Genomic DNA, 18,677 nt, shown 5'->3' with positions numbered 1-18,677 from the left:
AGTCAAGCGGCGAGCGGAAGTGACGTTTAGGAGCGACTCGCGCATCACATCCCACAAGTTTTTAAACCGCTAGGGGGGGCCTAGTTGAGAAGGGACGCTGCTCCTTATATATGCAGGAAAACTTGACTGCTCGGACTGTGATGTAACAGACAAAAAGACGTGCAGATGTTTTACGCAGCGCTTTTAGCCAACAATACCGTTTGATTAGTTCACTTGGTTAATAACTAGCCATTGTATGTTGTTGTTGATAGGCTAGCCACTCACAGTCTTCTCTCAGCGTCAAACAGCAACATTTAGCCCTCAACTCGACATTGTTAACTGTACACTCGACATTTTTAGCTATAAATTTGACATTGTTAGCTCTAAATTTGACATTTTTAACCCTATACGACATTTTCACTGAGTCTAAACTTGGCAATTTCGCTCTTAAATTAACATTTTTAACTCTATACTACATGTTAACCAATTAAACTACATTTCAACCATCAACATTGACGTTTTAGCCATTAAACTTTTACATTTTTACCTCTTAACTAGACATTTTTACCTCTAAAATTAACATTTTTACCTCTAAACTGACGTTTTTATGCTTATAACTCATATGGCGGATATCTTTTTTTTTTTTTGGTTATTCCCTAATTAGCCGAAAATATACTTGAAAACGATATTTGAACCCTTAACGATAAAACTAACCTTAAACACTGGTTATCGTGAGATCGATATTTGTACAGAACGTACGGCTAATCAATAGAACGTTTTACCCCATTGACCCACAACTGTGGCCGATTTCATGAACATTTTTGTCACAAAATTGTGCCAAACAATTTTGGCAAACAAATGGAGCGTGTCTTGCTGGCGCGGTTGTCTTTCTTCGTCACGGTGATTGGCGAGAGATCCCAGGCCAATTTAGCCGAGTTTCAAACCATGTTTACATTAGTCACGTGACTCTAGAGCCAGCACTCGCAGGCTGTTCCTTGTCAGATGATTGATGCACCTGGTGCTGTTGGGTGCAGATGCTTTATCCTGAGTCCTGCACTAGGGAACGTCATTGCGCCATCCACTGTTGGTTCATCAGTAGACTCTAAAGGGGCCAGCACCATCACCCTATAGAACCAGCACCATCTACCAATAGGGGCCAACATTGCGGTATCCCCAATATGTCAGCCATCTCTTGTCTGTATGTCAGCCATCTGTTGTCTGTATGTCAGTCATCTGTTGTCTGTATGTCAGCCATGTTGTCTGTATGTCAGCCATCTGTTGTCTGTATGTCAGTCATCTGTTGTCTGTATGTCAGCCATGTTGTCTGTATGTCAGTCATCTGTTGTCTGTATGTCAGTTATCAGTTGAACGTTGGACAGCCCTCGGCGTTTGTCTAGATTCCCGTGTAAAGACCGGGTGTTTTAATGATTGTAGGAAAAAAAGTCACAGGAAAAAAAAACACAGGAAAAAAAAACACAGAAAAAAAGTCACAGGAAAAAAAGTCACAGGAAAAAAAGTCACAGGAAAAAAAGTCACAGGAAAAAAAAGTCACAAATATATATTTGCATGATATTTGTTAATACTTTTATGTATTAAATATTTAGAGTGTGCAAATTAACTTAGGATTAATTAAATGTAATGTAATGTGTGTAGGCTGTATACGCATAGGAATTTTTATTATAATTATAATTCATCTAAAAATATTTATTATGAAGTATGTTGATTGTAATTATTTTAAACTTAAGATTAGTAGCAATTAATAGAATGCTCCAAAGTCCACGTTTTTCATCGTGTTTTGTTTTTTTAAATACAAATATTAAATTACCGTGAAATGGTAAGTTCATCTGACTTGCTGCTCTCAACTCATGGCAACAATAGTTATGTTTAGTTCAACCACCTTTACTGCCCACATTTATCACGCTCATTACATAACAAAACTTAAGATCGAAACAGAAAGCCGACAAGGTTCAAAGGCTGTCATTGACGCATAACGTCAACAACACAAAATATGTTCGGACAATGCCTACTGAGGGAAGGCCGACCAGAGAATAGCCTACGGCAAAATGTGCCTAAATTTCTTTTTTAATTAACTTTTCTACCGCGTATTTAACTAAATACGTAACAAAAGTTGAGATTGTTGTGTTAATTATCTTAGAGTATTTTTACTTACAATTGTTATAAATCATAATGCTTTTAACGTCTATAAATAATTTATGCTATCAAAAAATACAACCAACAACAATAAACATACACAATTTTACAATTCTTAACAAATTAATAAAAATATTTCTAAAAAGATTTTTGTGACTTTTTTTCTGTGACTTTATTTCTGTGACTTTTTTTCCGATAAAATTTTTCCACTGTGACTTTTTTTCTGTGACTTTTTTTCCTAGCAAAAACTGTGACTTTTTTTTTTTTTTTCCTGTGACTTTTTTTCCTTTCACCGTTTTAATTACAGTCATCAACAGCCAGGACTTATCTCGTCCTCTGTCACACCTCACCGCGCATGCGTCGGTTTTTTCTCCCTTGGGGTGATATCAAAACTTTCTCTGTCATCCTGTAGAGTTGATGATTTAAACCAGGGGTCTCCAAACTTTTCAGTCCGAGGGCCGCATTAACTATCAAATTTCAGTTCGGGGGCCAGTTTCTTCCAGGCATGTCGTGATTTTTCTGAGCAAAGTTCCCCAGCAATCACCAACAAACGTTTTTTCCGTGGACAAAAAGATCTCCGCGGGCCGGATGAGAGGACCTCGCGGGCCGCATCCGGCCCGCGGGCCGTAGTTTGGAGACCCCTGATTTAAACAAACATGGGATTTTAAAAACAAATTGGTTGGTGTACGAGTTATGACGACGGCCGCGTAGATGGATGTAAATGTGGTAATTAGTTTGTCGCCTCTTCTGGTGTAGGCTACAGACTGGCACCACGGCGCCTGTTAATCGGCCCTCGATCACCGCGCTGCTTGGATTAGAGCACGCGCTCACTGACGCCCCACGTCTGACACTGACGGGGGTCAAAACTTGGCCCGCCTCGTCACATGGCCCGTCACATGGCCCGTCTCGTCACATGGCCCACCTCGTCACATGGCCCACTTCGTCACATGGCCCACCTCGTCACATGGCCCACCTCGTCACATGGCCCACTTCGTCACATGGCCCACCTCGTCACATGGCCCTCCTGGTCACATGGTCCGCCTCGTCACATGGCCCGCCTCGTCACATGGCCCACCTCTTCACATGGCCCACCTCGTCACATGGCCCACCTAGTCACATGGCCCTCCTCGTCACATGGCCATCCTACATCACAGGGCCACTCAACGCCACGCACACGTCATCCTATGTATTACTTACGTCATCATTAGGTCAATCGTGTACCTTATTGCTCAGGTCGTTGTTAATCCATATCGATTGTGTAGGGATAAAACGATCGGTTATTTATTTCTTGGTCACGGTTGTGAGTTTGATGGCTTTAGTCTTTATTATGTTGTATTCGGTAAGGGTTTGTTCGTTTAAATTGGGTCAGGGTCAGCTTATGTAACTTAAGAGTTATAGATTTATAATAAACCGTTGTGTTTCAACTACATGCTGCTCATCCATTTGTATACAAACAACACGCTTACAAATGGGGTTTTTTCTGTGTTTCTCTGCTTGTCTGTGTCTGTCGCTGTGTGTGTGTGTGTGTGTCTGTCGGTCTGTGTCTGTGTGCGTGTGTCTATGTTTGTGTGTGTGTGTCTGTCGGTTTGTGTCTGTCGCTCTGTGTGTCTGTGTGTGTGTCTGTCGTTCTGTGTCTGTCGCTCTGTGTGTCTGTGTGTGTGTCTGTCGGTCGGTCTGTGCGTGTGTCTGTCGCTGTGTGTGTGTGTGTGTGTGTGTTAAGGCCAGCAAGACCCCCCCCCCCCCCGCTCACGACCACCAGTATCTGAGAACCGGGCGGTATCTCCAGATCTTCCAGAGTGGATCGTCAGTCTCATCAAACCCCGCCCCTTTAACCGTTTAACACTTTAAGCCCCGCCCCATAACTACTAACGATTAAGACATCTATACAGACAGGCGAATATAAGTACTTTAATGGACCCTTGTTATGTAGCATCGATTCCACTAGGACCATACCGATACCTTGCTTTAAAACTGCGATTATTGTGTATTCGATACAATCAAGTGTAGTATCTTGTTCCTGTTTAAAACCTCGATTATTGTGTATTCGATACGACAGTATCTCGTTGACAGGCACGCTTTGTGTGATTTTTTTCCGTCTCCCTTCTTCTCTACTAACCCCTTGTATGTCTATGTATGTATATTTTCTCTTGACAGTGTCACTGTTTGTCTATAATTGTGTCTATAATTGTGTCTATAATTGTGTCTATGATTGTCACCCTATGTCTGTCTATGTATGTATATTTTTGTCATGATAGTGTCACTGTCTATAATTGTCACCCTATGTCTGTCTATGTATGTATATTTTTGTCATGATAGTGTCACTGTCTATAATTGTCACCCTATGTCTGTCTATGTATGTATATTTTTGTCATGATAGTGTCACTGTCTATAATTGTCAGCCATTGTCTATGTATGAGAACTGTAACAGATTAAAGTTATGTGAAAGTAGTTGGCTAAAAGAGGGGGCGAGAATGGTTCTTGCTGTTATATGGTGGTCGTAGTTACGTGATGGTTGTGGTGGTCGTAGTCAAGTGATGGTTGTGGTGGTCGTAGTCACGTGATGGTTGTGGTGGTCGTAGTCACGTGATGGTTGTGGTGGTCGTAGTCACGTGATGGTTGTGATGGTTTTAGTCACGAGATGGTTGTGGTGGTCGTAGTTACGTGATGGTTGTGGTGGTCGTAGTCACGTGATGGTTGTGGTGGTTTTAGTCACGTGATGGTTGTGGTGGTCGTAGTTACGTGATGGTTGTGGTGGTCGTAGTTACGTGATGGTTGTGGTGGTCGTAGTCACGTGATGGTTGTGATGGTCGTAGTCACGTTATGGTTGTGATGATGTGCTCACGTTATGGTTGTGATGATGTGCTCACGTTATGGTTGTGATGATGTGCTCACGTTATGGTTGTTATGATGTGCTCACGTTATGGTTGTTATGACGTGCTCACGTTATGGTTGTGATCTAGTGGTCATCGATCTTGTGGTCACGTGATCTTGTTGTCATGTGCTCCTTCGATCTCGTGTTTGCCACCTCCCCCCCCCCCCCCCCCCCCCTCACACCACGCACTCACTTGGTTTGATGAACTCTAACAGAGTATCCTTCTCGCGGTGTTATTATCGATGTCATGCCTTTGTCATGTTCTAATGTATGGAGCAATTTACCACCGCGCTGGGGAAACACATGAAAGTTGAGGCCACATTAAAACAATTAAGCAATAGGTTTAAACATTTCCTCACGCCGAACTAAATGATACATTTAATAACACCTCCAGCCCCGCCCCTCTCCGCCAGCCTGTTCGTGGTTGGATGAACACAGCTGTAATTTCCAGGGCATGCGCAGTCGCGCCATCTTGTTAGACGCGGTTCTTATGACTCGTTGTTTTAATTGAGAAAATATTTTTTCGCCGTTTTTGTTCTAGTCTACACTGTCCCTAGTGTGGTCGTCTGATTCGTGTGGTCGTCTGATTCGTGTGATTTTTTTCCTCGTGTGTGCGCGTCTCTTGTTTTCTTAATCTCAGGGGAGAGTTTGGTGGATGGGAAGTTGGTATTGAACACGCGCTTGTCCTATTATTGGACGGGGATATTTGAGTTCGTGTCTTTTTGTTCTGTATTTGTTGGTGTTTTAAATCTAGGTTCACACTGTGTTGGATATACCATCGGTAAGAAAATATTTGACTTTACATTCACCTTGAGCGGATTTGTCATTACCACGGCGACTTTACGACCTTAATAAATCATTTCCGGGATCCGGAGCCCTTGTTTTTGGTCGCTAGAGTTGTCTTCATCGACTTTAGTTGTCAGAGTTGTCGTCCTCGGCTTACCCTGGTCCTAATAGATGTGTAGCAGCGTGTCACACACACACAGATACACACATTCACACACACACACAACTCACCTACACATTGCCCCACTCAACGTGTGGAGGTTAGGGCTCGGCTAAGTTCTGGTCATTAAGCTTAGGGCATAGTGTTATTGACGCGTAGCACAATATATCGGTTTTTACTTAAATTTTATTTCATTTTAATCTGAGTTATTCATCTCACGTATATACTATATATATATATATATATATATATATATATATATATATATATATATATATATATATATATATATATATATATATATATATATATATATATATGCATACTTGTTTTAAATAGCGTGTTGTTGGTTGAAAGAAACGTCAGCCTTATGATGACAAAAGTTTGAGTTTATGTTTAGCGTGACGTTCTATGCAGGCAGACAGTTGGATTAGCAGCAGACATTTATTCCCACAATTCCTCAAGATTACACGACCGTTTAAACGTCGGACGTGTTTTATTCACCCCCCCCCTCCCTTTTACCTCACAACCCAGGGGCTATGTTCACCTTTGATAAAAATAGGTATTTAAATTCTTCCTATTGGTATGGCTGGTGGGAGCTTTACACGTCTGGTTGCCGCACGTTTCCGCCGTGTCTTAAGGAAGTTGTTGTTGTAGGTTAGAGCCGCGGTGATTTGTGTTACAACTTCTCGATGGATTTGGTCAGCTGACTCATTGAACACCAGTGGATTAGACGTGAGTTGTCAGGTGGAGCTGTTTGATTTCAATGGGATGTCACCGACACTGTCATCCAACATGACACAGTCAGAGTGTCATGTCTAGTGTCAGGTCGTGCTAGATGACCACTGTCCACGTCATGCCGGGTCTGGCCTAGATATTTCCACACACAGTCAAGACCCACACAGCCTACACCCACACAGCCTACACCCACACGACCGACACTCACACAGATATTTCCACACACGTCCTGTACTGACAGCTTTTCATGTCCAGCGGAACAGCGTCACACAAGTCACGTGTGCAGACACACCCCTCAGATGACACCGTGCAGGTCATAGAGAGCCGCGGCACTTCCGGGTCAGATGGCCCCTCCAGGACAGATGGCCCCTCCACCACGGGACGGCCCTGCCTCCCCCAGCCCTGCCGTGTAACCCAGATGCCGGCCTGCTCAACCTTCCGTTGTCCGCAACCCGCCCGTGTGTCCAGCCAAACTGACCAGGCCAAATACTTGACCGGCCGCAGGAGTTCCAGCCAGGACGTCTTTATGTACACCAAGTACGACCGGCTGCCGGCTCATGACCGGCTGCCGGCCCACGACAAAACACGGTTTACAGCTAGCCTACCTGCGCAGGAAATATTCATCCCTAAAGCAATGCTAAACAGCTTCATAACAGGCTCCCCACTCAAGTCTAACCCCTACCGGCCCGACCTCGGGGTCAAACCCCCTCCGTACTGGGGTCGCGCGGACAGTCACCACAGACACCGGTTCTACTCATTGGACGACTGCAGGCTCGACCGTCACGTGCAGGACCCCGTCGCTCACCTTCAGACATGCGCAGAGAGCCTCCTACCTGTAGGCTACCCACGAGATGTGCGCAAGTCCCAGGTGAGTCCCACTGGCACCTGCTGTCAGAGAGTGTCAGACCAGGTTTACACGTGGGGGCAGTGTGTAAGGTTTTGGAGGGGGGGGGGGTGTCACCGTGGACCAACAGAAAGACAGTTGTCTCACGTTTAAAGTTACAGTCATATCGACGGCGTTCTTGTGTCGCCTTTATTAGCTTTCATTTCTGATTTCTGATTATTGACTGAGATAAAACCACACATTATATATATATATATATATATATATATATATATATATATATATATATATATATATATATATATATATATATATATTTATCATATTTTAACCCCACAATAAAGACATTTGACCTAACACTTCGCTAATAAAGAAAAGAACCTAGCTGAATATTATGATAATTTATTAAAGTCTGAACCATATTTTGGATTAATACCTTTTCTTTAACCAATAACCCTCACGTTTATCTAAAAAAATGATTAGTTCAATCGCTCTATGGACGTAATCTTCACCCCCCCCTTTAATCAACACTCATTCAGAACACCTGCTTTAATTTAAGTGACCATTACATCATAATGGCACCTATGGTCAGAGCTTAAATAATAAACATTATTACGTCATAATGGCACACATGGTCAGAGTTTCAATTATAAACATTACGTCCTGGTGTTATACCGACTCACAGTGTGTGATCACACTTCAACCCCCACCCTAGGGGTCACGTGTCTACGTGAACCAGCCGTGTCAACACACTGAGATAAACACAACACACCTAGCTGTGTAGCAAACATTAACACACCTAGCTGTGTACCAACACACTGACACACCTAGCTGTGTAGCAAACATTAACACACCTAGCTGTGTACCCCACACACTGACACACCTAGCTGTGTAGCAAACATTAACACACCTAGCTGTGTACCCCACACACTGACACACCTAGCTGTGTAGCAAACATTAACACACCTAGCTGTGTACCCCACACACTGACACACCTAGCTGTGTAGCAAACATTAACACACCTAGCTGTGTACCCCACACACTGACACACCTAGCTGTGTACCAACACACTGACACACCTAGCTGTGTAGCAAACATTAACACACCTAGCTGTGTACCCCACACACTGACACACCTAGCTGTGTAGCAAACATTAACACACCTAGCTGTGTACCCCACACACTGACACACCTAGCTGTGTACCAACACACTGACACACCTAGCTGTGTAGCAAACATTAACACACCTAGCTGTGTACCCCACACACTGACACACCTAGCTGTGTAGCAAACATTAACACACCTAGCTGTGTACCCCACACACTGACACACCTAGCTGTGTACCAACACACTGACACACCTAGCTGTGTAGCAAACATTAACACACCTAGCTGTGTACCCCACACACTGACACACCTAGCTGTGTAGCAAACATTAACACACCTAGCTGTGTACCCCACACACTGACACACCTAGCTGTGTACCAACACACTGACACACCTAGCTGTGTAGCAAACATTAACACACCTAGCTGTGTACCAATACACTGACACACCTAGCTGTGTACCGAACTCACAAACACACATAGCTGTGTACCCCAACACACTTACACACCTAGCTGTGTACCCAACACACCTGAGACAAACGCTGTAGACGATGATTTACCTGAGACTTGAAGGTGTCGAAACGCCCGGGGGTGGGGCTTTAATGTATTATTTCTCGTGTTTTCTTTTAATAATTGTTTTCACCACGAAACAAAAGCCAGGATAAAAATCAATCTGGTTGACATATTTAGTCGCAACGTTTTACTCTTCCATTGTCAAGTTTTGTAAAGAATATTTGCCGTCTTTGTGCTGCTCAGATATACATACTCACATTTTACCTACGTTAAAAAAAAACGAAATCTTTGTCGTTGTCAACAAACCAAAACAATAAATACAACTGGTGTCGGCTGTTGTTTGGCGGTTAACAATAGCCGGCTATTTGATCTTAGGTTAACAATAGCCGGCGATTTGATCTTAGGTTATATGAACTTCCATTATAACCCAACTATGGTGAGTTTCTCGCTTTGTGTGCGAATATCCCAGCCATTGTGTGAGTAGATATTGTTCTACCTCTCCCCTATCTGCATCTCTCAGCCTTTGTTGGCCTCATCTTTGAGTATTTGTTGGATTGTTTGCTGTCTTTGTTGGCCTCACAACAAACGTCCATCGCCAGTCGAATATTAATGATTGGATTTTAGACTCGTAGCTTCTCGCTTCAGGAAAGGTTCATGTTTTTTTTTTCACTAAACATCTGACACTTTTATCTTACTTAACGTTACAAATGACATATACATTATCTCTTACTTAATGTTACATGTGTCATTATTCTCTCACTAAACTTAACACATTTTTTTATCTATTGTTACATATACATTTTACTCTCTTATTTATTGATATAGGTGCCATTTTATCTAGATACTGATTTAGTTTGTTGCTTGTAAAATTTTAAGAATATTGATCATGATTTTTTACTTGAGAATTTCTTTTTTTAACACGTTTTTCTTAACTCAGCTTCGCGTTTGTTTGTTTGGTTGTTTGGATGTTTGTTGTTAAAATTGACATCGAAAATTAGCCCACTTCTGATTGCTCTAGAGACCTGAAATTTGGCATGCATGCTACTTTCGCCTAACAATTTCAGATGCAATCATAAAAACTAGCAATTAGTGACCGTAATTAGCTTAATTTAATTACGCCCCAAGGACCATAAAATTGAGGACATGATTTCTAAAGATACCGACAAGACTGGAGGCCTATTGACACAGTTACTTCGGCCCCAATCGATGTGAGCGCGCTGGCCGTGATCGTATAGTGGTTAGTACTTCGCGTTGTGGCCGCGACAACCCAGGTTCGAATCCTGGTCGCTCAAGATTTTTAGTCCGTGTATTTATAAACACTTTTTTAAAAACCACGTTTTTCATGTGTAGCAACGGACTAAAAAGGAGAAAATAAAATACTTAAAAAAAACTTAAAAAAAAACCACGTTTTTTATGTGTAGCAACGGACTAAAAAGGAGAACGGACACGGTAACACATTGTTAACGGTGACACGGTTGGTACGCTGGGCATGCTAAAATACACATAAACACGTTTTCCTTAACTCAGCTTCGCGTTTATTTGTTTGTTTATGGGAGATTTGATCACGTGATTCGTGAGTAGATCTCCACGCCAGCAACGTAAATTACATCCTTTCTCTGTTTAAAGCGTATCGGTCGCTCAAGATTTTTTTAGTCCGTGTATTTAAAAACACTTAGTCAAGTCATACTTAATCAAGTGATTAGATAAAGTAGAAAATAAACTATATAAAAAACTTTTAAAAAACCACGTTTTTCATGTGTAGCAACGGACTAAAAAGGAGAAAATAAAATACTTAAAAAAAACTTTTTAAAAAACCACGTTTTTCTTGTGGACTAAAAAGTAGAAAATAAATTTTCATACATTTGATGACAAAAAACGTGGGTCGGGCAGATGGGTCGGGAAATTTGATGGTGAACGTACCCACGTTTTTTGTCATCAAATGTATGAAAATTTATTTTCTACTTTTTAGTCCACAAGAAAAACGTGGTTTTTTAAAAAGTTTTTTTTCAAGTATTTTATTTCTCTTTTTTACTTTCCAACACATTTTCACAATTTCATGTAATAGGCCTACATCTTTTGTTCCTTCCTGTAAACTCGCAAACTAATTATAACATTAAAAGCAGAAACCGACTCATATAGAGACTGACTCCTCATATAGGGACCCCGAATCATATGGGGTTCCTGACCCATATGGGGTCACCGACGTATGACGTTATGACGTAGCTCAGACCAACCAATGGCGGCCGTACGTCACTGTTGTAAGGTGTGTGTGTGTGTCTGTGTGTTATACTTACTTGGACATCGTTCGTCATGGTTCACTGAAGTCCGTTGCTTCATCCGTTTGTGTGTGCGTGTGTGTACGTGTTATGACTTGTTTATTTGTGGCTTGAAATTGTTCCCAGTTATCAGAACGAAACGCCTGGATTCACTGCTGGCTTTGGATTGTCTGACTTAAGTAATAGTTTTACGTGTATCATAGCCAGTAAAAAGTCATAGTTTTACGTGTATCATAGCCAGTAAAAAGTCATAGTTTTACGTGTATCATAGCCAGTAAAAAGTCATAGTTTTACGTGTATCATAGCCAGTAAAAAGTCATAGTTTTACGTGTATCATAGCCAGTAAAAAGTCATAGTTTTACGGGTATCATAGCCAGTAAAAAGTCATAGTTTTACGTGTATCATAGCCAGTAAAAAGTCATAGTTTTACGTTTAACATAGGCATTGAACAGTCATAGGTTTATATGTGACTTTAGCATAACAAAGTCATAGTGCTGACAGCACATAAAAAAGAAACCTTAATCCAACAGATTAAAAAAAACATTTTAATGAGAGATGAGGCCAATCCAAATTCATTCAAGTTGGCCAGATTAATAAAATAAACCGGGAGTGATCTCCCCTAAACTTTCTCGAATATTCTTATATAAAACAACAGGGGATGGGAACTCGGGCTATAGACATGATTTTTAATCCATTTTAAATACTTAAAGTTTTAAAAATAGAATAAAATCTCGTAGACAAAAGAATTGCACACCAAGTGAACGCCAAATAAAAAAAAGTGCATAATAGTGCGCAATATTATTAGTACTTTAAAAATTTACATTAGTTTTTTGAGAAATCGGAAGTAGCGTACATTAATACTTCCGGTCAACGGAAATTACTCAAAATTTTACAGAAGGTAGAGAATTAGATCTTATACTTACATGTGAAATTTCATTTATCTATCTGAAATAGTACTCAAGTTATAGGCTTTTGAAAAATTCAAAGTAAAAAAAGTACCACTTCCGGTTATCGGAAATCGCTCAAAAGTTGATACGGATCTACGATTTTGATAACATACTTATATATGAAATTTCATCAACCTAGCTGTAGCGGTACTCAAGTTATCGTGTTTACACACGGACACACACACACACACACAGACACACAGACATACGGACAGAATTGCAAAGCCCAGTTTTTCAGACTGGATTACGCATAAAACCTCTTAATTTTGATAAATCTGGATTGATAATTTTTGCCCGATTAAAATAAGTCCTCTATACTTCGGATGTGATGAAGGACTGAGATGTAATACGGTGAAAATTGTTAAAATTTCAAGTGATTTTTGTGCACGATTACAATACTTTCTCTATACTTCGTATATACGAGAAAGTAAAAAATGATCACAAATGAACAGAAAAGATCTAAGACATTTTTTCGAGACCACCATAAGATGGTTGATAATACAACTGTGAATGTTACCTCCCCTACCATTTATCTCCTGATCCAAGCATCCCGATTAAATCATTGTTATTTGTTTTATCCACGGGTTGTGGTTCCTGGTTTAATGGCCAACATATGGCGCGTGTTTGTAGCACGACTTTCTCGTTGATGGCGACACGCACCAGTTACAAGAGCACATCACAGGCTTCATACGTTCGTCCATTGGTTGGCCTTCCGTGTCGTGTATGTAGGTCCTACCGTGTCGTGTATGTAGGTCCTACCGTGTCGTGTATGTAGGTCCTACCGTGTCGTGTATGTAGGTCCTTCCGTGGTATGTAGGTCCTACCGTGTCGTGTTTGCAGGTCCTACTGTGGTATGTAGGTCCTACCGTGGTATGTAGGTCCTACTGTGTGGTGTCAGACATATATATATAGGCCCTATATATATATATATATATATATATATATATATATATATATATATATATATATATATATATATATATATTGCATTGTAGATTCAACAGTAAATGACCCCTGTATCACCAACATGACCCCTGTATCACCAACATGACCCCTGTATCACCAACATATTTACCCGTGTATCATCTACATGACCCCTGTATTTCCAACATGACCCCTGTTTCACCAACATGACCCCTGTATCACCAACACATTGACCTCTGTATCACCAATATGACCCCTGTATCACCAACATGACCCCTGTATCACCAACATGATCCCTGTATCACCAACATATTGACCCCTGTATCACCAACATGATCCCTGTATCACCAACATATTGACCCGTGTATCACCAACATGACCCCTGTATCACCAACATATTGACCCCTGTATCACCAACATGACCCCTGTATAACCAACATATTGACCCCTGTATCACCACCACGACCCCTGTATCACCAACATGACCCCTGTATCACCAACATGATCCCTGTATCACCAACATGACCCCTATATCACTAACACGACCCCTATATCACCAACATGACCCCTATATCACCAACGTGACCCCTGTATCACCAACATGACCCCTGTATCACCAACATGATACCTGTATCACCAACATGACCCCTATATCACCAACACGACCCCTATATCACCAACATGACCCCTGTATCACCAACATGATACCTGTATCACCAACATGACCCCTATATCACCAACATGACCCCTATATCACCAACATGACCCCTATATCACCAACATGACCTCTGTATCACCAACATGACCCCTATATCACCAACATGACCTCTGTATCACCAACATGACCCCTACATCACCAACATGACCCCTGTACCACCAACATGACCCCTGTATCACCAACATGACCCCTATATCACCAACGTGACCCCTGTATCACCCATCAAAACATCGCCGCAGGCTGTAGGGCTGCTATAAATATTTTCGCCGTCTAAAAATAGAATGACCTGTGTCCTTATTACGTCATATGCCGCATTTCGAGCATGTTTTGTTTATTTGAGTCGGGCAATCAGCAGTTACCTGCCTCACATGTCCTGCCTCACCTGACCGGTGGTTTAGTGACCAGGAAGTGTCACTGTTGTCTTACCTACTAAATAAAACGTACACATTTTTTAGGTCACGAAATGTGGATGTTCTCAGTGACCGTGGTAGGTGTCGTTATCATCTTCTGTAGCATCGAATAGCTGTCTAATGGCTGGTTTCACACATTTGGTGTGGGGTGGTGACATATTTGGTGTGGGGTGGTGACCCATTCGGTGTGAGGTGGTGACACATTTGGTGTGGGGTGGTGGCCCATTTGGTGTGGGGGACGGGGTGACACATTTGGTGTGGGGTGGTGAGGTGACACATTTGGTGTGGGGTGGTGACACACATTTAGTGTCGGGTGGTGACACATTTAGTGTGGGGTGGTGACACATTTAGTGTGGGGTGGTGACACATTTAGTGTGGGATGGTGACACATTTAGTGTGGGGTGGTGACACATTTAGTGTGGGGTGGTGACACATTTAGTGTGGGGTGGTGACACATTTAGTGTGGGGTGTACTCAGCTTAAGTGCTTGATTGAACCTGTTAGAATGATTGAACAATACCGGCTAAACCAAAGTGTTTGCTGTCTGTCTGTCTTGTCTTCTGTCGGCCAGTCTATGATGTATGACAGACAAATTTCTCCTGTGTGATGTATGACAGACTCTCCTGTGTGATGTATGCCAGACTCTCCTGTGTGATGTATGACAGACACATTTCTCCTGTGTGATGTATGACAGACAAATTTCCCCTGTGTGATGTATGACAGACAAATTTCCCCTGTGTGATGTATGACAGACTCCCCTGTGTGATGTATGACAGACTCTCCTGTGTGATGTATGACAAATTTCTCCTGTGTGATGTATGACAGACTCCCCTGTGTGATGTATGACAGACTCTCCTGTGTGATGTATGACAAATTTCTCCTGTGTGATGTATGACAGACTCCCCTGTGTGATGTATGACAGACTCTCCTGTGTGATGTATGACAAATTTCTCCTGTGTGATGTATGACAGACAAATTTCCCCTGTGTGATGTACGACAGACAAATTTCTCCTGTGTGATGTATGACAGACTCTCCTGTGTGATGTATGACAGACACATTTCTCCTGTGTATTCCCAGGACGATGGCACGATGGAGGACAGTCAAGCGACCAACGAGGGAAGTCTGAGCCATAGCGATGACGGCAGCATCAACAACAACAACGGTCAGCACAACAACGGTCAGCACATCAACGGTCAGCACAACGGCAACTCTTCGGATTGTAACGACGTGGACAGTCGCGACTCTATACTGGTCAGTACATTCACGTTACCATGCATACGTGTACACACACACACACACATACACACACACACACACACACACACACACACTCACACACACACACACCTTATTCTTAGTCCAAGATTTGCCCTTTAAAAAAACATCAGTTGTAACCTTGAACTTGATTCTCCCAGCTGACCCTACCTTACTGTTTGTCCCCTTATGTTGTTCTCTCTCTGGTCTCAGCGAGGCCGTCGCCCATGTATTAAACCACCAACACGCTCTGAAAGTATATGTTCTTTTATGTTTATGGTTTTTTTAATTTTCATGTGTAATATTAATAATACAAGGTGTAGTTCCAATACAAAGTTAAATAAAATCAACACAGGTAATTAATGTTGCTGTTCTAATGTGTGGTAATACAAAAAAAATTTTTTCCGCCTCAGACACGTAATTTATAGCGTCAGTTGTGTTCGCTTTAGTATTACAGTTTTCATCACCGGCTTGTGAGGACTGATACAGATTTACAATAGTAATATTTCTTTCTTACTTGTAGCCTACTTACATTCATTTAAGATGGTTTACTTATATATAGATCTAATACAAAACGTACCAAAATAACTCCATCTTTATCAAGAGCTAATCAGTTGGCCATTGTAATTGAAAGAAAATTTCTGACATTCGTATAGTTTATAGTTGAATAAAACTATGCCGTTTATGCATGTCATAGTTACCATTTGATTAAATCTGTGACATGAACAATGTATCGGTATCATCTAATACCCTCGCTTTCCACTTCAAGATTAACGTCCAAAGTTTTATTATCCTGCGGTAATAATTCGTCCGTAATACTACGTGTTATTCCCTACACACAACTTTAATCGCTGGATTATTTCCCTTAAATTGTTTTTCTCTCTTTTACCTCCCTTGAACAATATTTACATTCCTTTTTCTCCCGCTGTAAGATGTTTAGTTACCGCTGTTTATATGGGACATAACTCAGTTTCATACGCTTTAAACAATCTTCCTTTGTCCCGCGCACATATGTGCAGCTACATAAACGTTATGTGCCCTACTCCTGTGGCATGTTTGTTTACTTTTGATTGTTAGCCCCCCCCCCCCCTACACACACAAACACAACGCCTATACGACTTGGTCCCTTATCAGCAAAAAACCAATGGCTCTTGTTGTCAGCCCGTTTGTTGTGTTTTGACTAAAAAAATTCACATTGAAATCAAACTTTGACCCCATATTCGAACTCCACCCAGTCTGTCTGTTTAGTGCACGTCCAGATTGACGTCCACATCTTGGATACGTCAACTGTTGCAGACGTCAATCTAGGTAATCAATTACAGATAAATGTACAGTTCTTTTGGTCTAGTTAGTAACATGTTTGCGTGTCTGACCCTAATCCTAACCCTAATCCTAATCCTAATCCTAACCCTAATCCTAACCCTAATCCTAATCCTAACCCTAATCCTACCGCATCAAAAGGTGGCAGCACGTGATTTGACTCGCCCTGACCATGTCTAGGTTCACCACTGTCCGAGGTTTTTTTCAGCAGAAAGTAAATGTTAGGTGGGAGGGGGGGGGGAGGGGGAGGGGTATTTACCCTAACTGTAAGCCCACTTGTTCTGATTCCACTACCCAATCATATTGACATGATATCAAACATTCCACTACCCAATCATATAGACATGAGATCAATGATTCCACTACCCAATCATATTGACATGAGATCAATGATTCCACTACCCAATCATATTGACACGAGATCAAACATTCCACTACCCAATCATATAGACATGAGATCAAACATTCCACTACCCAATCATATTGACACGAGATCAATGATTCCACTACCCAATCATATTGACATGAGATCAAACATTCCACTACCCAATCATATTGACACGAGATCAATGATTCCACTACCCAATCATATTGACACGAGATCAAACATTCCACTACCCAATCATATTGACACGAGATCAATGATTCCACTACCCAATCATATAGACACGAGATCAATGATTCCACTACCCAATCATATAGACATGAGATCAAACATTCCACTACCCAATCATATTGACACGAGATCAAACATTCCACTACCCAATCATATAGACATGAGATCAAACATTCCACTACCCAATCATATTGACACGAGATCAATGATTCCACTACCCAATCATATAGACATGAGATCAAACATTCCACTACCCAATCATATTGACACGAGATCAATGATTCCACTACCCAATCATATTGACATGAGATCAAACATTCCACTACCCAATCATATTGACACGAGATCAATGATTCCACTACCCAATCATATTGACACGAGATCAAACATTCCACTACCCAATCATATTGACACGAGATCAATGATTCCACTACCCAATCATATAGACACGAGATCAATGATTCCACTACCCAATCATATAGACATGAGATCAAACATTCCACTACCCAATCATATTGACACGAGATCAAACATTCCACTACCCAATCATATAGACATGAGATCAAACATTCCACTACCCAATCATATTGACACGAGATCAATGATTCCACTACCCAATCATATTGACACGAGATCAAACATTCCACTACCCAATCATATTGACACGAGATCAATGATTCCACTACCCAATCATATTGACACGAGATCAATGATTCCACTACCCAATCATATATAGGCAACCTGTTATCGATCATGACAGTTTGTTCAACCATCACTTTCTATTTTCTCCCAAACTTCAAAGCCCCATCTGCCACCCCGTGTACATGGAACAACATATGATCGGATCATCTTAGCCACAGATAGCTCTGCCAGCATTATCTAATATCTGCCAGCATTATCTAATATCTGCCAGCATTATCTAATATCTGCTAGCATTATCTAATATCTGCCAGCATTATCTAATATCTTCCAGCATTATCTAATATCTGCCAGCATTATCTAATATCTGCCAGCATTATCTAATGTCTGCCAGCATTATCTAATATCTGCCAGCATTATCTAATA

At 41.4% G+C, this 18,677-nt stretch overlaps 1 protein-coding gene across 2 annotated transcripts in view; it reads left to right on the top strand.

Annotated features, from left to right (window-relative positions):
- LOC131948959 (forkhead box protein P1) overlaps window positions 1–18,677 on the top strand; it is a 122,652-nt gene that overhangs the window by 16,669 nt on the left and 87,306 nt on the right. For both annotated transcript variants that reach the window (XM_059310689.1, XM_059310688.1), the window contains exon 2: window positions 15,500–15,673. In XM_059310689.1, the coding sequence (XP_059166672.1) occupies window positions 15,500–15,673 (174 nt within the window). The remainder of the gene's footprint in view (window positions 1–15,499; window positions 15,674–18,677) is intronic.

Source organism: Physella acuta, unplaced genomic scaffold, assembly GCF_028476545.2.
Source record: "Physella acuta isolate Inbredline_101_S28 unplaced genomic scaffold, ASM2847654v3 ptg000667l, whole genome shotgun sequence".
NCBI lineage: Eukaryota > Metazoa > Mollusca > Gastropoda > Physidae > Physella > Physella acuta.
This window is presented reverse-complemented; position numbering and strand designations above follow the sequence as displayed.